This window comes from Cheilinus undulatus, linkage group 6, assembly GCF_018320785.1.
Source record: "Cheilinus undulatus linkage group 6, ASM1832078v1, whole genome shotgun sequence".
Taxonomy (NCBI): Eukaryota; Metazoa; Chordata; class Actinopteri; order Labriformes; family Labridae; genus Cheilinus; species Cheilinus undulatus.
In genome coordinates, this window is record NC_054870.1 from 32,860,010 (window position 1) to 32,882,819 (window position 22,810).

Here is a 22,810-nt window from a genome sequence, read left to right on the forward strand (position 1 = left end):
TGAAGATTAATACTGAACACTTGGTCTAATTCTTTGACATTCACTCCTTACTTTGTGTACTTATCAGACATACATTCTGTAGCCAAACATATTTGACCAAATAAGAGGGCAGATGTTAGGGGGTAGCATGCCAGAGCAGAATTTTTGTCTCAGTCTAGCCCTTAAAAGAGCTAAGTAGCAGGATATAAGGGTTTCAAAATTAAAAATAAGGAATGAAAAAAAAAAGCCCTTTAAATAGATACATGGTCGGGATTAATAGTCATGACCTCAGTATTGAGCAAAATAATCATGATCATCATTTTGGCAAAAATTGTGCAGCCCTAGACCATCCTTTACCAGGAGAGAGAAAAATAAATTGACCACTGTTTAGTGGTGTGCACCTCTGAATTTAAACATTTTCATTCAAGCATCTAATGCATGAGGATAAACGTGAGAGAAAAGGTGCACCCTCCAAAGTTTGCAGCCCCTGAATTGGGACAGAGCTGTAGTGATATGTGCCATGCATTTTTCTAAAGGAAGTGTTTGAAACGGGTGTATTTGTAAAGGCAGTCCAGTTGAAAGCCCCCCCCTCCTACGTAAAATACAGCAAACTCCATTTGAAGAAATAGCAGAAACTTATCAGACAGTACAGCTTCATCTTTTTTACTGCCTCTGTGTACTGAGGATGTCCTCTATTATGGCTGTTATCTCTGAACCCCAGAATCTAGACATTTATCTCCTGCTGCTCCACTCCTCTTCTCTCCTCTTCCCTCTCCTCGTTTCTCATCTCATCTCCTCTCTCATCTCTCCTCCCCTCTCTGCTGCCACACTTTACCGACATGTGTTTGTGCTCTCGTTCCATCCTTTTCCCTGGCACTTGAGAAGTGGAAGTGGTGGCTGTTTCTGGTTTTCTGTTTCTTTTTTATGGTTTTTGCTTTGCCTTTGTTCCCCCTCTCCCAGGAAACACAAAGAAGAGGTTTCTTTATCTTTTTGTCTACAACACATGCCATCCATTGTGTGCCAAACACAAAATGTGGGTCTGTCTTTGAGGCTGTATTGATCTGTGAAGAAACTGAGACATGATTGGGTACAGTTATCTATTTGATATATGCTGTTGTTGTGTGAGAAACCCCCATAACCAGAACATTCTTTACCTTTGTTATAAAGCCAGTTACCAGCCTACAGTACAAAAGATGTGCATGATTTATCTGAAATCATCATGTCTCATGCATGTTTAGAAATTAGCAGTCTTGATGCAATATGTCTCCCACTGTTAACAGTCAGAAATGATTGCAAAACAGGCGTTATACTCTGAAGTGTCTTGTATTTAATGTCAATGATGAAACCAAAAACTGTACATTAACATGAACAGAGCATTAGCAGCTTGGAAGAGAAGACAAAACGATTTATCACTCCCTATTCTAACTGGTAGCAGTATAGGTCCCATCCTCCTCCATGTTAACAGTTCAGACATGGGTTAAGCTGTGAAGTCAAAATGCATGTCTTAATGCATTTTGACAAACCCAGATTATGTCATCTTAGATGGTATCATGCTGATTCACAGTGTTAATACAAGTATTCACCACTTCAGGTGTTTTACCCTTTTATTGATTTCATAAATTTAGTCATGGTCACTCATCAGCAAACACAACCATTAGAGAGAACTGATAAACTCTATGAAGTTATACTTTTCCTATATTTTGCTGCATTCATTTTACCCTCTACCTTTACAAGCCTTCAAAAGCTGGCTGATGAGAAGCATCCCCACAGCATGATGCTGCCACCACCGTGCTTCACAGTGGGGATGGTGTGTTTGTGGTGATGTGCAATGTCTTCAAAACATAGCCTCTTGTCTGATGACCAAAGTCACCGTTTGGTATCATCAGACAAAGAACTTTTTTCCACTTGATCATGGAGTCTCTTACACGCTTTTTGGCGAGCTCTAGTGGAGCTTTAATCTGACTTTTCTTCAACAGTGACTTTCTCTTTGTCACTGTCCCACAAAGCTTTGTCTGGTGAAGAACCCAGGCAACCGTTGTTGTGTGCAGTCCTTCTCCCATCTCAGCTGTTAAAGCTTGTAACTCCTTCAGTGTAGTCAAAGGTGTCTTGGTGGCCTCTCTCACTAGTCTCCTACTTGCACAATTATTCAGTTTGTGAGGACATCCTGATCTAGGCAGATTTACACGTGCCATATTCCTTCCATTTCTTGATGATTGATTTAACTGGACTATGGGGGATGTTCCATGCCTTGGATTTTCTTGTATCCATCCCCTGACATACTTTTAAATAACCTTTCTCTGAGTGTCTTGGAGTATTCTTTTGTCTTATTGGTGTAATGGTAGCCCAAAATACTGATTAACTCTGTTTCTTGATGACACTGATGAAGGCCAGAAGTGGAGACGCATCGGTCTGATAAAGCTGTTCTCTGAACTTACAAGTGTTGCTGGAGCTTTTCTGTTTCTTGTGACTTTTTATTCTCCATGCACCTTGGGAGTTGGTGAAGTTGTGCCAGATAAACCTACCTCAGCCATCTGAGAGGTAAGAAGCCATCAGGTCTCACAGCCCTGCCATGGCTACTAGTTAGTTGCGACAGTGCGACTTTTAAATCATGTGTTTTATTGGGCATGCTTTTTGTTAGTTTGCTGTTTCCTAGCAATATAAGAACAGTTGCAAAAATCACTGCCCTTTGGATTAGAGTGTGGGAGTGGAAGGTGACCATATGCACTGAGCTGTGACATCTGAACTGGTGGTTCAGGACAAATTCAAAAACTATTACAGCCCTAGAAAGCAGAAGTGGCATATCAGTGTTGTGGTTCCATCTGCCAGCTCCAATCTGCTCATTATTTTAACTCACAAATTAGTTCAACAGTGCAATAAGTCAGTACCTATGCAGGGTATATTTGACTTCATTGCCATTTTGTACAGCTAAATGAGGCCCATGTAAATAGAGTTGATGGATCAAACATCTTATACATACAACATTCCATTCATTTCCAGCTTTCCTGATGGCTATTTTGTGTGAATTTAGCTACAGAATTTAGGCTTATGGTAGGGATGTAGGTAACATTATGTAGAACATAAAAGAATAAGTGCATATATTATAAAAAGACGATATAAGAGCGCACATGTATGTCTCAAAAGCATGAACTTCATCATGCAATGCCTTCTTAAGTGCTTACGCTGTATAATTAATTATTTACAGGACTTTTTATCTCAGACTAAGAGATCACTGGAGAGTGATAGTATTGAGCTTTAAGTAACCGCAGCAATTTTCTCAGCACTCACATTTTTTGTTCAGCTGCTTTCTGGGTTATGGCACACAGAAATCTGTCTCCAGGTCACATCTTTGATTTTCAATCTGTCAGGACTTTTATTCAGTTCAAAAAGGAGCCTCTCTTAGCTAGGTTAGTCCAGATTTTATGTGTGGGCTTGGAGAGGGATAAAACATCAGCTTTCCTCTGCACAGTTTGGTATAAATTAATGATAAAGACGAATGAACGGGCTGCAGCTCTGGCACAAGGAAAAGAGACATTTCTGTGGTCTGTGCTTTTTATTTCTTTGAGTCGTCTTCTTGAGGTTTGATGTGAGAGCCAAGGTGAGGGAGATATTGAAGTGAAGCAGAACAAATTCAGTTTATGGTGCTGTGAGTCTTGAATTTAAGACTCTTGTAGTTAATATGTCCACTTTATTTTACCCACTGTTTCTAAAGTTTCTCACACCTTCTTAAATTGAATTCACAGTCTTTTTTATGTGCTGATTTCCCTATCTTTTTACAGACACAGAAGCAAAATCGACCGATGTTTAATTGTGCATATTTGTGCACAAAATACAGCATTACCCCCAAGAGTCAAATAGCATGTGATGCATTCTTAACTAAGCTTTGCATCATGCATGGATGATAAGGTTTACGGCAGCACTCCCAACTTCAGTGAAGCAGTATAATTTTTATCATCTGGTAACATTGCATCAAGCAGGTGCAGGAGGTTGAAGTTTTCCTGTTCTGGCTAGTGTTGTATTAAACAGAGAGAAAAGTGAAAAGCAGGGGTCTAGAAAAAATGAAGCAAAGGCTAGTGGGATGGCAGGTCTATTATACCAAAGTCCTGCTTCTTTGTTTGAAATGGGTTTTTGGACTCAATCCACATCCATGAGGATCTGATGCAATAATATGTTATCTGTATTATTAATATGAATCCCCCTGCCACTTCATTAGGTACACTTGTGCAATCAAACATGATCCTTACAACAGCTGTGCAGCTGGTTCTATTTTTAAATGCTTATAATATTTTAAAATCTATGTTGACACTGTTAGAAAGTAATAATTCCACTTAATGTTAATTATTTATGTCCTACTGAGTGGCGGTGTTAAATTGGATTGCATTATATGAAAAATTGTTATATGATTTGAGGTTATGTGAAATTTTAATACCATGTTAGGTTTCTGGTGCTCTTCCACTCAATTTATTTAGAAACTAGACAAAAAATATGAAAAAAAACCCAAACTTGGCTGATGATGCAGCTAGTTTCAGCATCTTTTGGATACATGAACTGTCAACAAATCCAAAGCATATACAGTGCACTTATTTTGATATACATTCTAATCAGTCACTATATATTTCACATTGCAAAATGCTAAAATTTTGACTTGACAAAAAGTCAGTCTAGGACTAAAGCTGTCATGGAAAGTTTAGCAAAATCAGCATAGACAAATAGACCACAATAATGTTACACTGGTAGGTGTAGAGAAACTTTGGTCAGAGAGCCACACTGCAATACAAAGCATATCGAGATACAAACTGATCATATTTTCTCGCTTCCCTGCTGCAAAGAAAATTGTGCAGTAATAATTTTCCATTTGGTAAAGGCTCTTGAAATGACAGATCATTGACATATTTCTTGGCTATACGCTGCGTACATCCCGTAGCTGTCAGGGGATGACAGATATGTGGTGGCCTGTGCTGTGACCCATACACCCAGCATGCCTTGCAGCATTGAGCTGTACTATGGCTTTGTGTGAGTGGATGTGACTTGCGCAGTGGGGTAGAGAGGGGGAACAGGTGCCGACACTGTCAGCTTGTTAACACTGGGAAGAAAATTGGCTCCTCCGATAGAGTGTGGCACATATGCAACACATAGCCTTTGGCAGTGGGACGTATGTGCAGGCATTCAAACATGCAAAGTGAGAAATGATAGTGTGTGTTTGAGTGTGTATTTTGCCCACAGTTAGAATTCTGGGTTGTTAAATGATTGCAAGGCGCATTTTTTTTTCCGATGATAATAAGCTTAAAAAATACTCTCGTCAGTTTGGACAGTGAACATTTAATAATGTCAGCATCCTGGGTGCTGTATTTCTGCAGAGGGATGCTGTATAATGTGCAAAACACAGAGCCCCCAATTTGTCCGTCTTTATCAGTTTTGACATAAGTTTTGTTTTGAGCTCATTGTTAGCGCATTATTATTTTATGTTCCATTTTCTACAAAAGCTTTGGGACACATGAAACCCCCCTTAGTGTTATGTGCAAGGAATTCTCTCAAAGATCACAAATTAGGCCCCTAGATGACCCATTTCTAGAAGAACTAAATTGACACAATGAATTATTCCATCCTGTCTTGTGGCCTTTATAACAAGACGAGAACATAGTACAGAGGATAAATTAGGACACTCATTTTTGGCTTCTTTCATTTATTCCATCAAAGCTATTTAGGCAGATTTGCCCCATTTGCCCAATTTGTTCTGTGATTTCTTACCACGTTATTAGAGAAGAGAAGAGATAGCATGTGATTTTGGAGAAACTGGCAGCTACATTTTGGAGATAATAAGACACAAGGATAATGTGTCAGAATCTACTTAATTCTGCGTTACTTGAGGAGGTTGACTTATCCTTTTTCCTTTTTGGAAAGACACTCGAGAAGCTCTGCCCCAAATAAATCACTAATAGCTGCCAGCAATAAAGTAAGAGAGAAGAGTGAGCATGTGGGTTTGAATTAAATGATGGCTCACTGCAGAGGGAGGGAAAGAGAGACAGAGTGATGGAGAGAGAAAAGGGAGAAGCTGCGGTGAAAGGAAAACAACACCATCTGGCCTTGTTCAGAAAGCCAACAGTGTAACCTATATACATATGCTAATTTTCCCACAGCTCACCAAGCCTGTTTATCAAATTTACCTAAACTGTTCCCCTGAAGAAAAATAAGGCTGTTGCCCATTTTCACACGCAGAAGCTTTTATTTCTGAGCTCTTGCTGAGGGTGTAAAGCTCGATAGCTTTAATGTTGTACTACTGTGTTACAGCTAATTGGTTAAAACAGTGCTTCCCAAAGTGTGGGGCGAGGCCCACTGGTGGGCCCCAGAGATACTGTATGTGGGCCGTGAGGGGTCATTTACAATAACATTTTAAATTATCATAAAATACCTGATTCCATGCTATTATTTAAAGACTCAGAAGTAAAAAAATACTCCCAGAAGTTTTAACTTTTATGTCTGATGTATACTACCGGTGTCTTGGTTTAACTGGTGCTGGATTAACTGGGGACACTCCATTGAACATTCTACTATTATTCTGCAGGTCCTAAAAATGTATCAGTGTCTTTGGAGACATTTATACTGCCTGGAAAGATTTAGCTGGACCACTATGTTTACATAGAAATACATATAAGGAAGGAAAACTTTACTTTAGTGATGGCTGATTAAAACAGAATAAACATCAGTGGCTCATTATTTGTACTTTGTGACCCCATCGACACCCTCCTAGTAATGTTAATGTATCTGAAAACAAAGCATTTGCATTGAATATTCCTATTTATGACACAAAAAATGATAAATTAAAGGTAAATATTTAAGATTCATGTGAAAGCTGTAAAGGGTTTTGGTGTGCCTCAGAAGATTTCAGGTCTTTAATTAGGATCATACTGAAGTTTGGGAAGGGTGGGGTTAAATGAAAGGAAATCAGACAAATCATTAACATTAAGGGACTTGTAGATTGGCAGGCAACTGAAAAAAGAGAGATTATTAAAATCTAAAGAGGCAGTGGGTCATATTTCACGGTAAAGCATGTTTGATGTTCCATTAGCTTACAGTAGATACTAGCTGGTGTTAGCATCCAGTTCTTTTACTAAAATGTTAACTATAAGAAGCTACACGCTAACATTATCAATCATTTTCCAATGTGGTAGAAAAGAAATCCATCTCTTGCTAATGGTAATGTCAGATCAGAGAACTCATTCATGCCACTATTTTGATCATGTAGCGCTAAATCTCAGGCATAGATTCCTAGCTTACAGGTTCAGTAGCTTAAAGTGGTTTAATGCTAACATTAACAATTGACAGTATGAGCATATCTCAAATTGCCCACTTCTGTTATTTTACTGTATTTACAGTCCACTTAAATGCAGTACAGAGCATTTAATCACTGCAGGTTAGTTTTGTCCTGAGTCATGCACTGCTGTTTTGCACCAACAGGAAGTGATGACGGTTTAACCGCCGTTTTTTTCCTTCTACTTATATTTCAAAGCATACACCTTAAAAACGTTAGCCAATTAAAATCAGAATTTGACGGCAATGGTCACTCGCTGTTAAATTCTTGTAACTTGTATTGTATGTTACCATTATTAGCATCAATAAGTTTAATTTATTTTGCCTTAAATGCCTTTTTCTTGATTGAAATATGGTTATGCTCTACACAATATGCATACATTCAAGTGTATTTTTTCAGAACAGTTTACAAAATTCCTACTTTTCCTTTTCTTGTACATGATTTTCTCAATCAAAGAATAACTTAAAAAAAATGATCATCCCCTTCAGTGTAGAAATTGATATTAAATTTGCTAGATGAGCCAAAATTGCAATTAGATTTTTTTTCCCCAAATCTTTCATCCCTAGTTCAATTTGTCTAATATTTTGTTGGTTATAATACAGCATCATTTATTACTTGTCTTTGTTGAACAATGCATAAGAGGAGAAACCTGAAAATAATCACATATTAAATCACAATATTGGGGACAAAAAAAAATCACAATTAGCTTATTTTCTCAAATCATTCAGCCCTACTTTTAACTAATTTCATCACTTTTTTGCCAGCTATTGTTTTTTCTGTCAAACAGTTTTGCCTATCTACCCCTTTTCACCAATTTTTATACGAGGCTACATGACAAAAATGGTTGTGATAGTGTAGAATTGCTCATATACTAACATTTCTTTTGTCAGAGAGCTGTAGGCTTTCATTTTTATCTTGAAATAGACCATAGATTAATTTATCTTAATATTTTTACAATCTATTGACTAACAAGTCAATGTATGTACAGTGACATGATAAAAAAAAAGTCAAATTCATATGTCTAGAGAGAAGAAGAAAGTAGCCACAGTTTGAAGATAGATTGGGGAAAAAATGGTCCAACAGTGTGCATGTCCACTTGTTAGCATGTAGGCTTCACATCAAAGAAAACAGCAAACTGAGATGGCTTCTAACAACCAGGCCTGCAAGACAGAGCTAAACTCTGCTGCCACAGGGGATGTGGTTACTGTCACCTGTGGGTTAGAGCCGCTTCTGTTTGATGTCTGAATATCAGGTTATTTGATATGCTGCTGCTCTTTTAAGTCAGCCTGACAGGACAAGAGTGTGAGCAGATTTCCCATAAGGACTGTAACTGCTCAGCAGAGAGACGGACATGGCTCACAGGGCTCATCAAAGCTGGGCTCTCCCCTGTATGTTTCATCAGTCTGCACATACTTTTCATGTTTACCTGGCGCCCTCTAGTGGAATAGAAGGATATTACAGGGTTTAATCCATTACTCTGACAGTTTCTTTCTCTCATCTGTCTGCAGTGACAATGGTGTTATTTCTGGTTGGGATCTCTATCGCTGTGAATAATTCATCACATGAGAACCAAACTGCAGGTAAGCAGCCAACTGTTGTAACTCAGAAGAGATGCAATACATTTTTATTTATCTTTTCATGCTTAAATTTCTTTTTTTCGGTGCTTATAACATGCTCATAATGTTGAGATGTTCTGTTTTATCTCTGTAAAACTCTTTAAATAGCCTTGGGAGTGAACGGTGGTCAATATGTGAACTTGTATGGCTGGCATTTAAGCCTTTAATGTTTTATTGGATCTTATTATGTACAATCATCCTGTAGGCTTGTTTCTCATTATGGGGAAAAAGTCATATACTTTCATTAAAATCTTCAATCTTGCTTTTAAAGAATATTTTTAATATTTCAATTCAATAAAAATGTAAGTATCAGTGTCATATTTGCTTGTTAGTCTTGGTATGTAGAGGCAACAAGGAAGAGATTAACTTAGTGCTAACATTAAATCCAGCCAACATGGCTCCATCCAAAAGTAAAAAAAAAAAAAAAAACAGGAGACATCTGCTTACCATTGGGATTTCGGCCTAATCTTAACTAACAAATTGTGTAATGACAACCTCAGTTTTATTTCTTAAAAAAAAAATAAATCACATGTTTTCAGTTTTGACTTTTTGAGGTCATGGCTGTTGTTTTTTTCTTTTATGACTTTTTGTGATTGTCAGGCTATCTCCTCGTTATTCCAGACTCTGTGCCACAATATTCAGCTGTGTAATGTACAGTACATTCGACCCCCTCTCCTTTTTCAATCTTTTCATGTTTTAGCCTGATGCTGCAGTAGAAAAAAAACATTTTTATTTCCATTTATCTCCACTCAGTACCCCATCATGATAAAGTGATTTCAGAATTTTAGAAATTTTTGCAAATGTATTGAAAATAGATATCTAAAATATCACATTTGTGTATTCAGACCCTTTGAAAGAGCACTTGAAATTTAGCTCAGGTTCCTCCTATTTCTGGACTGGAGTCCACCTGTTGTAAATTAAATTGATTGGACCTGGTTTGAAAAGGCACATACCTCTCTATAGAATGCCTCACAGCTGACATTGCACATCAGAGCACCAAGCCATGAGGTCAAAGAAACTACCTGCAGGGCTTAAAGACAGGATTGTTAAAAGGCACAGATCTGGAGAATGCTACAAAAAATTTTGCTGTACTGAAGGTTCCCAAGAGCACAATGGCCTCCATAATTCTCATATGGAAGAAGTTTGGCACAACCAGGACTTGTCCAAGAGTTGGTGGCCTGGCCAAACTGAGCATTGGGAGAGAAGGGCCAAAAACCTGATGGTCACGCTGACTGAGCTCCAAGCATCCTATGTGGAGGTGGGACAAAGATCCAGAAGGATTTCCCTCGCTGCAGCCTTCCACTGATCTGGGCTTTATTGCAGAATGGTTAGACGGAAGCCTCTCCTTAGTACAAAAACACATGAAAGCCTGCTTGGGGTTTGCAGAAAGTCCATGTGAGAGGTGTGTGCCCTAAAAATCATGTCCAGTCAATTGGTGTAGAAATGTCTCAGCAAAGTTAGAGAGAAATGGCAGCTGAGCTAATTTTTCAAGTATTATTGGATAGTGTCTGAATACTTAAGAGGATGTGATGTAATTCAGTTTATTTTTCATAAATTTGCAAAACCTTCTAAAATTATTTTTTCACTTTGTCGTGATGGGGCATTGCGTGTAGATTAATAAATGAATAAAAATGGATTTGTTTCACTGTAGCGTCAGGCTGAAAATAAGAAAATTAAAAAAAATAATAAGGTGAAGGCTACCTTCTGAATGCACTGAAGCTTATTTTACTTATGTTGTGCTTTAAAGGGTTAATAAACTAGTCTTTTAATGCAACTTTGCACAAATCTTCTGCTATTTTGTCCTATCCAGAAAACCCCACCCATCAGGGTGCTCACGTGCTGCCGTCAACACTGGTCATATCCCTACTGCTTATCATTGTCGTCCTGCTGACAATCTACTGTCTGAGGTAACCATAACTTACTCCATTATCCTTTTTTTGACTGAATCTCTTGCTTCTTCTTTCTCTCTCCATCTCTTTTAGCATGTATGTGAGCACAAGTGTGAATGTATGTCAGATCAGGGCATCAGGGTGGGGGTGGTTTGGAAACAGGCGGTGAGCAGAGGCTTATGGGTAAACAGCTGCACCTCAAGTAAGACTGCAAATAAAAACAGCCAGGTCAGGTCAGGCCACAGACACTCATTCAGTGACCGGCCGGCTCAGATGTCCTTTCTTTCTGACGACGGCATGAGGAGGAACAGCTTCGCCTCATTCAGATGGTTGATATTGGTTTTGGTATTTGTTGTTTGCCTACCTTAACAGCTCAGGGTCGACTCGTATTTTGACTTTTCAACTGCGCTTTATCTTCCTTCTCTGACCGTTTTCTGTTCTCTCCTTCACTCCCTGTATTTTCTGTAGGTTTAAAAACCACAGGAAAGCTCTGGTCACCTCAGTGGATAAAAAGATTCCAAATGGCTTCTTGGAGGAACAAGGTACTGTTTTTCTGTACTCAATATAACCACCAGTGCATGAAAATATAAAGCAGCCTTTCACTTTTTATGTCTTTTTATGTTTTAATTGCAGATTTACAGTCTTTATAGACTAGGAAAATTTCATGATCTGAAGTCCAAAGTAGCTGGAAAAGGTTTTGGAAGGTCTTTATGCTTCTCAAGCACATAGGGAGCCATATAAACTTTCACTTCAAGTAGAAAATAAATAAATAAATGGAAAGGGCCAAATTCTGAGCCGAGACAGTTTCATGCAGCAGCAGCGGCCCCAATGTTTATGACTCAAGAAATCATTTTTGTCATGTACCCACAGAAGTAGGAAATCTTAATGGCCATGAGGCTTGTTTTTGCAGGTGCTAGGAGAGCTTGTAATGTCCTCTATTGGGAAACGTTAGCAGTCTGACCACCATATATTCCTTCAAACGCAGGAGAGCAGACAGTGGTCCTCCTCCCTAGGTCTCCCTCGCCGTCCAAGAGGTACTTCCCCATCCCTCTGGACTCGCTGGAGGAGGAGTACCGGATACGCTCGGCAGACGATGGCAAGCTCTTCAGAGAGGAGTTCAATGTAAGCACGACAAGAATGTGTGGTGTTGATGCTGCTGTATATCTGACTAAGATCTTTGTTTCCAGCAAGCAGAGAACAAGCACAAAAAATAGCAATAAAATGTTATGTTTGTAGGCTGTGTACCTGTAGCTTTATTTTGCTCTCATGAGGGCTGGCTTCTTTCTTTATAGTCGCTGCCATGTTACTACCACCACGGGTCCTTTGAGGAGGCGAGCAGAGAGCACAACAGAGAGAAAAACAGATACCCAAACATTTTACCATGTGAGTGAGGACCTGTAGTCTACTGCAGAAAATTTTAACCTAACAGTCGTGTAGGCAGGCTGCAGTTTTATAGATGTGTTAAATTTTAAGGTAAGATGAAGGCTGAAATAAAAAATAACAACCAAGCTAATTTACACACAGTGACTTTTTCTCCTTTTTTTCACAGACGATCATTCAAGAGTGGTGTTAAGTCATCTGGATGGACATCTGTGTTCAGACTACATCAATGCCTCTTACATAGATGTGAGTCTTATTTGCATTTAATGCTGATACTTAAATCTCCTGTGAGGAATTTTTAGTTGGTGTTCAAATGGACTAAAATTATTACTGATGTCTTAAAATTACCGAAATGAAAGGCAAACCTGACAGTTATTGGCAAGATTGATCATTTCTGTGTTGTCATTTTTAATTCTTCAAAGTACTGCTGCGGGGTAGGCGTCAGACCAAGTTAATTACTGTACACAGCATTTTTATTCCATCACAGAAATGGGTGTAGTGTTTGAATCTTAAAAGTCAAAAGCACAAGTGTTAAAAAGGCAAAAAAAAAAAAAACACTACTGACACATGTACATAAATTCGTCCACATTGATCCATAAAAGATCTTTACAGGAGCTTTAAATTAGCATAGTATTAACACCTAACATGGCAAGGAACCTTATATGGTCACTTTTGTCAACTTCTGTCAAGGCCTTTCCCAACTCTCTGTGATACAGTAGAACAAGAATGATTTTTCTGAGCCAATCAGTGGAGACCATTCAGCATCAGAGAAAGTGGCATCACAGCATCTGATCAATCAGCAACTTTCTGTTTCCTCCAGACCTCAAAAAATGCAGTTTTATTTCTCTTTTGGTCCCATAGAATAGTCGATAAGATCATAATTAACCATGATAAGTAGATGAAACTCATTTCTAGCAATTACTGCAATTTTATCATGATAGCATATTTGGACATATGCCGGTTTAGGGCTTGTAAAAAGTTGCCCATGTTAAGACCTATGGCCAACTCATGAAGCAACCATACTAAGGGTATTTTCTTGATAAATAACTCATTATAATGTTGGATAACGGTACTCTACAGTGGAGTGAGATGTTTCCACAGGTTTGTAAAAAAAAATAATGAGTGTTCCCATGGTAATTTTTACTAATTTTTAGAATTTCAAGGTGTAAGTAGTAAACTAGGTGTGATTTTCAGTTGGTTTTATAACCTCATAACAGTTTAATTTATACTTTTGTGATTTAATCGATTTTTATTTTTACCATGAACCTTATTTGTGCCTAGATTCATTTAGAAATTAAGTATTCAGGATGGTTTTTTTATGAAGATTGAGAAAATTTATAAGATAAAACTTGTGGTTTAACATTATTTATACGGTATTCTGAAGCTAGTCATGTCTTGCCTCTTAAAGAGGTCAGAATCTAAAGGCAAGCTCACCTTGTCTTGTAGTATGATTTTTTTGTATTTAGATATTTTTCAGATGTGTAAGTAAATACTCATTGGACTCTATATTTGTTCAGATTTCAGTTATTAGCATCGCAATATGCACACACTCATCTTCTTTCACCCTAAATGGGCAAGGAACCATATATGATCCCTTTGTTGACCTCGATTTCCCTTTTAATAATAATAAAAAATCTATGTATGACAAAGAGTAAAAAAGTCTTGGGATGTCCACCAATAATATTCTTGGGCTTAAATTTTTAATTTCTAAGTATTTCAATGAGTGCCCTGTAAAGGGTTAATGCTGTGTTTTTTCCATGCAGGGTTTCAAAGAGAAGAGTAAATTTATTGCTGCTCAAGGTAAAGCTTGGCTCAATGTTTAAGATCATTTTAATAGTGGAGTTCATGCCTGTTTGTGTTGTATATTTAACACTTTTCTTGAATATTCTTCCAGGCCCAAAGCTTGAGACGGTGGCCGACTTCTGGCGGATGATTTGGGAACAGAAAACAGCAACCATAGTAATGCTGACAAATCTAAAAGAAAGGAAGGAGGTTCGTCTCTCCCACACCACAGTCCTCCAGTTAGCATTAGGGTGAACTTTTACAGAATCTATATGGCTCCGATGCTCCATTAGCGAAACCCTTTTGTATTCTCATGACCCAAAGTCGTGGGCATAATTTATTTGACCCCCTTACCCAGCTGAGAATCTATACAAAGTGTCACCCAGCAGATTAGTTAGCATCGCATTAAATTTAGCCTCAAAGGGATGATCAATTGAGAGCTCAAACGCAGGTTTGATAGGGCAGAATGAAGGCATTGGGGATCAATGACGGAATAATTGTTGATAAGATCCTGAGAGGCTTCTTGATAATTAGTCTGTGAAATCTCGTTAATGAGTTGAAACGTCACCGTGAAGATCTTATTGACTGACAGAGTCCCACAAAGTCTTTGTGATTGTCTTTGGATAGATTGTGAAATGCACACGTCAAATACACGCTCACACAAGAATTCGTGCAAAACCTGTTGGTCTACAGTCATTTCTTATATAAGTTACAAGGGTAGTTCCTCATTTTGATCTTTATAGGCATAAATGTAGCTGATATTGTATGACTAATTATCACTTTTTGGTGGGATTCTCTCTTTAGGACAAATGTTTCCAGTACTGGCCAGAAAAAGGCTGCTGGATGTACGGGAACGTCAGGGTGGCGATGGAGGACTTTACTGTTCTGGTGGATTACACCATTAGGAAATTTTGCGTTCAATATGTAAGTAAATATGTCCAAATGATAAAATATGTGGATCGACATTTTAGAACATCAACCCTATTTAATAATCTCATTTTGCTTAGCAAGTATCATGGTTCCTGCAGAACCTTGGAAAGTCTTCAATAGTCTTAAATTGCACATTTGAAATTTAAAACCCTATAAAGTCTGAGTTTTACCAGTGAGAATCTTAAATCTTAGAAGGCACATTGACCAAGACATGTCCTTATCCAGTATCCTAGCCAACCTTCTATGATTTTAATCATCCTCCTCCACAAATAGTTGCATAAATATTCTCCATAATTCAGGATGATCTAAGTTTCCTTGACCCCTGTTTGATTTTGTCTCACCCACTGTGATTTAATAAACTCAGTAAAACCCTAATCTAGTTCTCTAACATCTGGCCTACCAGGTTGCTCACTAAAACATCATGCAGCCCAGCCTTATTTTTAACAGGTCTTCCCTGACAGAAAGTATTATTTAGCTTTTTTATAGTTAAAACTTTTAGAATCAGCTCAGCACACTTGCAAAAATGTGTTATGATAGATATCAATATACCATATACTGATAAAATAGAGGCATTAAATGTGCCAAAAATCATCAAATTAAGGTGATTATGACCCAAAAAATGTCTTTGCACTATACCATGTGTACACAATTCACTAAATCAGAAAATTCAGTCCTGGTCTGGTGCACTGAGGAATCTTAAACCTCTTATTTTTAACCATTTACTGTGCATGAGGGGGCATTAGTTTTTCTCAGTTAAGGTATTAAAAATTCTTAAGTTTGATTTTTTTTAAGTATGTAGGAACCCTGAGGTATGTTTTTCATATTTACTGTAAAAAATGTATTCACCCCTTATAAGCCACATTTGCATGACAAGTTCAGAAAAGCAATTTTTCTCAGGACACAAAAAATGATACCAAGATTGCAATTAAGGAGTAGAACTGGTTTCCACTGCACGAACTAGATTTACATTTTTAGAGACAATTCTTGCTTAATACATGGAATTTCTTGGAATATGCTGAAATAAGATATTTATCTGAACTTTTCAGGGCAATGAGGCCTACAGTACTGTAAGAGTAATAAGTTATTCTTGACTAGGAAGTAGAAAAATACATTTGCCAACATGTAAGTTTTTGCATTGTTTAAGGCTTCATTTATATTATACTCATGCACATGTTTTATAATTAAATTGAATGGAAACAATAGGATTAATTTTACTTTTATTTAGACATATGCATGTAAACAGTACTAACATTGTTTTCCATTACTGTTCTTAATATAGGTCTTTATTGCCATAAAAATACTATAATCATAATAGCTTGATTCTTATTAAAAATTAACAAGCAAAAAAAGCTTTGTTCAGATAGTGTACAAGTAATGTTTCCCAGGGGGAAATTGCAGGAGGATAGAAAGAATAGAAAATATCATAAATTAAAAAAAAAACAATATGAAAACACATTAAGGAATATTCGAGGATGTATGTAATAACACAGTGTGATATTATGTAGGTGTATTTAATAGTAAACACTGTAACAATGTGCTTATCTTTAAAGCTCCTCTTTAGAGCGTCTTACACGGCGAGTATCTGTTTCTTTTCCTGTGTCTTTGACTGCAGACTTCTATCTCGGTGTACAGCAAAACCTTTAGATTGCAAAATTCACTTTGTTCCCTCTCCATTTGAAGCCAGAGCAGAGCAGATATCCTCTCTGACTCTGAAAAGTGCGACTGAGCTGAAGCTCTGCAGCACAAGCCGACAGACCGAGTGCTTTTACATTCAGCTCTCTGAACAGAGAGCAGCCGAGTGTTCAAGAGAGTGAATTATGATCTCTGGAGAGAGCATTCATGAGATATGAGAGTGTGCAAAGGAAATCCAGCACACATGTTTAATAATGCTATTCTGTCACACATAGCAAACTGGCAAAAAAATACAAATTGTTCAGTTAATTTGAGGCTTCTTGTCCTGTTGGTAACAGCTTTTACCGAAACATCCCACAGCATAGAAACCAGAGCTGAACGGTTTGTGCATGCACAGATTAAATTACACAGTGTATTAACTTTATATGTCTTTGCTTCTCAGCAGGGCAGCGATGGTCCCAGAGCACCCCGCCTGGTCACCCAGCTCCACTTCACCAGCTGGCCAGACTTTGGGGTGCCGTTCTCACCCATCGGCATGCTGAAATTCCTCAAGAAGGTCAAGGCTGTCAATCCATCCTATGCCGGACCTATTGTTGTTCACTGCAGGTAAAAATTTGCAACATGAAGGAAGCAAGTGGTGGGGATCCAAGAAAAGACAGACAAATATAGTAGAAAGCTTCTAAAGTCATTGTCTGGGACAAGGTACATGAAATAATAGGGCATGTTTAATATCAGGAGCAAAAAACATACCCTGGTTTTTCCATTGTTCTCTGTTAAAAGAAAGGCAAAAAGGCAAATTGAGGACAAAATTAGGGTTATTTTATTCAAAAAGATGCCCTAAGCAAGTGTCCTTTTTACTGTTATATTCAGTTTTTTCAAATCGAGATTGCTTGGATCTTTTAACTTCAACCAAAATTATTTTATTCCAGATAGATATATTAAACGGTATAAGTCTAATAATAGAGTCTTTGAGAGTCAGTTTTGTATCATTTTGGCTAAATTTAACCACTTTACTAATCCCTGTAGGCTGTTTGGTGAAGCTTTAAATGAAGACACGAATAATAACAGCAACAAAAAGAGTAAAAAATAGGAGCTCAATACATACAAATAATACAAACATAAATAAAACTAATACAAATTAGCGTGATAAATGACATTTATGTGATCAATCTAATGAAAGGATAAATGATCAGTCTGTGTCAAATGATAAAAATCCATGAAAATACAAAAGATGTATAAAAATCTAAGGAGCATTCAGTAAAAAAGTCTCTTTTTTCCTTGCTTTCAATGTATTTTATCCCTGAAACATTTTTTTCCTTGTTCTAACCAGCTTCTCTCTCATTACACCATGAAAAACAGCTTAAAATAATGGGACTCCATGTCCCAAAACCTTCCCATAAAGATATTATTAAATTTTAGAAATAAGCATCCATTTCCCTGGACTGTATATTCTGCTTACCATGGGAAAGCTTTTTAAAGTAACTTTCCATTGTTTTTTCTTCATTGAATAAACTCACTGGTGAGTTTCTCCATTATGTTAAATGAGTTTTAAATATTGACACTGAATCTTTGTCCAGCCAATCAGTGTAAAGCCTCACCAAAGGAAATGTGTAGCCGATTGTAGCGACTGCAGCAACAGGTGCTCTGGGAGAGGGACTGTTGTTCTTGAATGGGGCCCATTGAAGAGGCTACAACACCCCGCTGTGGAATCTGTGCTCTGTGCTCCCTGAGGTGCTGTCTGCTGAAATGACCCCTGTAAATCTATTAGGAGTGGGTTTAAGCACTTTTACACATGCTCCAGGGCTGTCCATAAGTGACGTCTATGTTAAGAACACAGAGAGGTGAAACAAAAAACATTTCCATATCATAGAATCACGTACTCTGTGTTTGGATATAAACAGTTTTTCTGCTAGTTTTTATTTTGTTTTGTAGCTACACCTGACTTTCTGCTCCAGAGAAGACCTTGTGTCATGTTGTTTGTGTTTCCACAGTGCCGGGGTTGGGAGGACTGGGACGTTCATTGTCATTGACAGCATGATCGACATGATGCACATGGAACAGAGGGTGGATGTCTTCGGCTTTGTGAGCAGAATACGAGAGCAGCGCTGTCAGCTCATCCAGACAGATGTAAGTGTTGACCCTCTCCGACCTGATCTTCTATGGACTGACAGCTCCACTCGCTGCTCTGGTCGTGGTGTAAACAAGCCAGGACGAGAGAAAAAACAACCGTGTCTGTGATGCAAAAATGCTAGGAAATAGTTTGGCAAACTCCTCTTTTACATTTTTCGACTGTGTCTCCCTCCTCAGATGCAGTACTCCTTCATCTACCAAGCTCTGTTAGAGTACTATCTGTACGGAGACACAGAGCTGGATGTGTGCTCTCTGGAGGGCCATCTGCAGAGGCTTCACAACACCAGGGCTCCCCACGACAGGCTGGGCCTGGAGGAGGAGTTCAGGGTAGGAAGAAAGAAGCTCGCTCTTGAACATTTTCGCTCTGTAATGAATCGTCCCCATCACCCTGCACCCTGCATGGGTGTGTTTTCATGGAAAACTTGCCCAGGGTGCCACTCCTGGCGCTAGTAACATAAATAACAATGCTTTGGATCAACTAAAACGTTATAAGGCACCACCATCTGCTGCACAGGATTTTTTTTGTAGCTTGCTGAAGATTTCTTATTTTTACTGCAAAGGGTCTTACAGTTCCTAAACAGTGAATGGAATGATTCCCTCATGCCTTCTCTCTACCTTTTGTATTTCTTTACTTTTTGAACATTTCTGTTATCTGTCTTTGAATCAGATTAGAAGTCTTTTCTTCTCTAAACAAACCTGCTGATCAATCAATTCACTCGTGTTTCCTCCCATCAGAAGCTGACCAACGTTCGCATAATGAAGGAGAACATGAGAACTGGGAACCTTCCCGCCAACATGAAGAAGAACCGTGTGCTTCAGATCATTCCATGTAAGGACCTCTCGTATACTCTGATCACTTTCATAATACATCACATCCCAGTAACATCAAAGATAGACACTATAGTGGTTTTAAAGATGCCGTACACAGATATCCAGCTAATCAGCCCATGTTTCTGTGTGATCAATGACATTTAAATCAGGCTTGTATCTTGGCTTAAAGTTAGGCAGGAGCAGGGAGAAAGAGCTGAACTTTTATAGGATGAAAACCGATACAGGCGCTGGCGTGTTTGGGCTTAATAACACAGCTAAAGTTTTACTTAGCTGTTTTTCTTTCCATCAACCTCTTCAAACTTTTATTTTATTAGGAATCACTTGTGGAAAGTTTCATTTCCCTTTTTTTTTCTTTCACAGATGATTTCAACCGAGTAATACTCTCAGTGAAAAGAGGCCAGGAGTTCACCGACTACATCAATGCCTCCTTTATTGATGTAAGCACTCCCTCCTGACCCCCTGTATAGATTTCCCATAAAAGTATAAATAAAGCTCATTGTTTCCGTTACAAACAATGCAAAATATTATGTTTGCCGCACTCTCAAGTGTTGTTTACCGGATGATCTGCCCTCCAGGGCTACAGGCAGAAGGACTATTTTATCGCAACCCAGGGCCCCCTGTCTCACACAGTAGAGGACTTCTGGAGGATGGTGTGGGAGTGGAGGTGTCATTCAATCGTTATGCTCACCGAGCTCAAAGAGAGGGAGCAGGTACAGTATGCTGCTCTTGCAAAAGTACAGGCTGGCAGTAGAGTTGGACTCCAAAAAAAAAAAAAAATCTTTTCATGCCGATATTTTACCGTCTTATATTTTGCTGACAGGCTGTGAGTGTATTTCATAGTTTTATATTGTTTTTGTGGTGCACATTGAAAATAGATGAACAAAAAAAATGATATAAATCAGTGAAATGAAGCCTAATTACATTTCCATCTGACCTTTCCTGACAGGAGAAGTGCTTCCAGTATTGGCCATCAGAGGGCAGTGTTACCTTTGGAGATTATAGTGTGGAGCTGACTGGAGATACTCAGTGTGAAACGTTCACTCTCAAAGACATGGTGGTCACCTACAGACCGGTGAGCAACCCTTTAAAAAGCAGTAACACAACAGTATTAAATCTGAATATTTAACTTTATTTCCCTGCATTTTTGCCCCATTAAATCTTCTATTTTCACTGTATAGAACTAAAATAAAGCTCTTTATCTCACCAGGAAAAGCAGTCGCAGCATGTGCGACACTTCCACTTCCACGGATGGCCTGAAATCGGGATACCAGTCGAAGGAAGAGGAATGATTGACATCATAGCTGCTGTTCAAAGGCAGCAGCAGCAATCTGGAAACAGACCCATAATTGTTCACTGCAGGTGAGGTTCATTCACTCAATCTGCATCTTTTTATAAGACTGACTAACACTATATTCCCATTTTTGTCCACTTCACCCTGCTTTTCTCACCTGATCACCGAAATCTCTGCGAGTAATATTGGAAGGAGTTTCAATTTTTCTTATGTCTGTTACAATAAATTGTACATTTTGCCTCAGTAGACCTGGTGTTCTCTGCCTAAACCACTTATGTGATCCCTTATAAAGACTTAGCAGTGAAAGCTTTGATCAGAACCTAGCTTCAGGTGAAGTGATTCTAAAGCAGCATGCCCCTGTGGGATTGATCCAATCCACTGATTCACAGTCAATTAAAACCTCTCAAAGTGAAATCTCCTCTGACTCCCACTATGATTAATCTGATAAGATGAGCTAACGACAGGAAATGGTGTCATCACTCTCTTCTATTCCTTCATCACCACTTGTCTAAGAAGGGCTTTTTAAAGCTTTTTCTCTGCCCATGGGAAATGGGGCTAACCCGATGCAATCCCAAACGTCTCTCTACACTTCTCTTCCCAATCACACATCGCTCTCGCACTCCCTGTCTCTCTCTCTTTCTCTCTCTCCATCCCACCATCATTGTAAACATTGACTCAGTCAAACACTGAGCTTCCAAACTGATTAGTGTTAGCGCTTGGATTAGCCTCTCTTTAAGTGGGGATGATTATTAGCACTATTACACAAAGGTCACCTTTTCTCTTGCAAACTTCTTCCACTTTAATGGAAAAAAGGATGTGCTGCTTAGGTTTTAAGAGTTTCACTGCTGTGTTTTTCTAAAGAAATGCAGGAAAAAAAATCAAATTTTCTCTTTTTTTTCCTTAGCTGTATTTCTAAACTATCCGTAGCTCTTCCACAGCTGCAGTTCTGCAACAAATCCCACCGTTTCCGAAGGCCGTCCAGTGTGCCTGTTGTGTGATGTGCCTGCTGATAGATTTTTTTTTATTTGTGTGTGTGTGCGTTTCAGTGCCGGTGCAGGTCGGACCGGCACCTTCATCGCCCTCAGTAACATTCTGGAGAGGGTGAAAGCTGAGGGCCTCCTGGACGTTTTTCAGACAGTCAAGAGTTTACGCATGCAGAGACCACACATGGTTCAGACTGTGGTAGGTGGAAAAGGAAGATCGTATCAAAGCTGCTGTGCACAAACTGTCGGCTTGTGTTGTTTGGAAAGCATCTCTGCACATTTATACACACTAACTCTTAATCTTTTCCTTCCAGGAGCAATACGACTTCTGCTACAGAGTGGTTCAGGATTTTGTCGACATCTTCTCAGACTACGCCAATTTTAAATGATAATACAGGCTGCTTGGTTTACTTGTGTCAGATAAATTTATGCATTTTTTGTCTGAATGTTTTTTTTTTTTGTAAAAGCTCTTTTTACATTTTGCACTTGATAACAGATGAGAAAAATGCTGTAACATAATGTAATATAATGAAAAACGTGTGCTCCAGGAGAGTCTGTCTCTATCAAGAATGTTTGATCTTTATGTATCCCAATGTAAAATATAGACACTGCTAAGGTACTTCATAAGTTTGGTTTTTGATTCTTTAAAAAATGAAGTTTCATGCTGTACATGTGAAACATGATAAAATGTTTAAGGGGTGAAATTAAAACCCTTTTTTCAAACTTTAATCTATAAATATGATGTATATATATATATATATATATATATATAGTATGTATTGCTCATTTAGGTAAGCCCCAAGAGGACATTCATTTATTTGTTTTAACTCTGTTTTCCAAAGATAATAAGGCAATTTGGGTTGTTTTCTTAACATATTTATCTTCTAATCTTTGAATAACAATGCTGGTTTCCTGTGATAATGGGTTCATTACTGTTGTCTTCTTGAGATCTAATGGTAATAAGTCATTATTAGGGGAAAACATGTTGTTTTGAGATAACTTGATTTGGGGTTTCCTAGCTTTTCAGCACGCTACCCCCAAAAAATCAGAGCCAGAGACCA

At 38.3% G+C, this 22,810-nt stretch overlaps 1 protein-coding gene across 2 annotated transcripts in view; it reads left to right on the top strand.

Moving 5' to 3' along the window:
• Positions 1-22,350, top strand: part of LOC121511123 (receptor-type tyrosine-protein phosphatase epsilon-like) — a 40,793-nt gene extending 18,443 nt beyond the window's left edge. Inside the window, exons 3-21 of one of the 2 annotated variants that reach the window (XM_041789684.1) lie at positions 8,794-8,865; positions 10,712-10,808; positions 11,259-11,332; positions 11,776-11,912; positions 12,083-12,173; positions 12,340-12,416; positions 13,934-13,970; positions 14,065-14,162; positions 14,757-14,876; positions 16,957-17,120; positions 18,506-18,641; positions 18,822-18,971; positions 19,380-19,473; positions 19,836-19,912; positions 20,051-20,185; positions 20,422-20,547; positions 20,683-20,834; positions 21,813-21,948; positions 22,064-22,350. In XM_041789684.1, the coding sequence (XP_041645618.1) occupies positions 8,799-8,865; positions 10,712-10,808; positions 11,259-11,332; positions 11,776-11,912; positions 12,083-12,173; positions 12,340-12,416; positions 13,934-13,970; positions 14,065-14,162; positions 14,757-14,876; positions 16,957-17,120; positions 18,506-18,641; positions 18,822-18,971; positions 19,380-19,473; positions 19,836-19,912; positions 20,051-20,185; positions 20,422-20,547; positions 20,683-20,834; positions 21,813-21,948; positions 22,064-22,138 (2,043 nt within the window). In that variant the 5' untranslated portion in view covers positions 8,794-8,798 and the 3' untranslated portion in view covers positions 22,139-22,350. The remainder of the gene's footprint in view (positions 1-8,793; positions 8,866-10,711; positions 10,809-11,258; positions 11,333-11,775; positions 11,913-12,082; positions 12,174-12,339; positions 12,417-13,933; positions 13,971-14,064; positions 14,163-14,756; positions 14,877-16,956; positions 17,121-18,505; positions 18,642-18,821; positions 18,972-19,379; positions 19,474-19,835; positions 19,913-20,050; positions 20,186-20,421; positions 20,548-20,682; positions 20,835-21,812; positions 21,949-22,063) is intronic. The other variant, XM_041789685.1, reaches the window with a different exon arrangement.
• Positions 22,351-22,810: the final 460 nt, after the last annotated feature.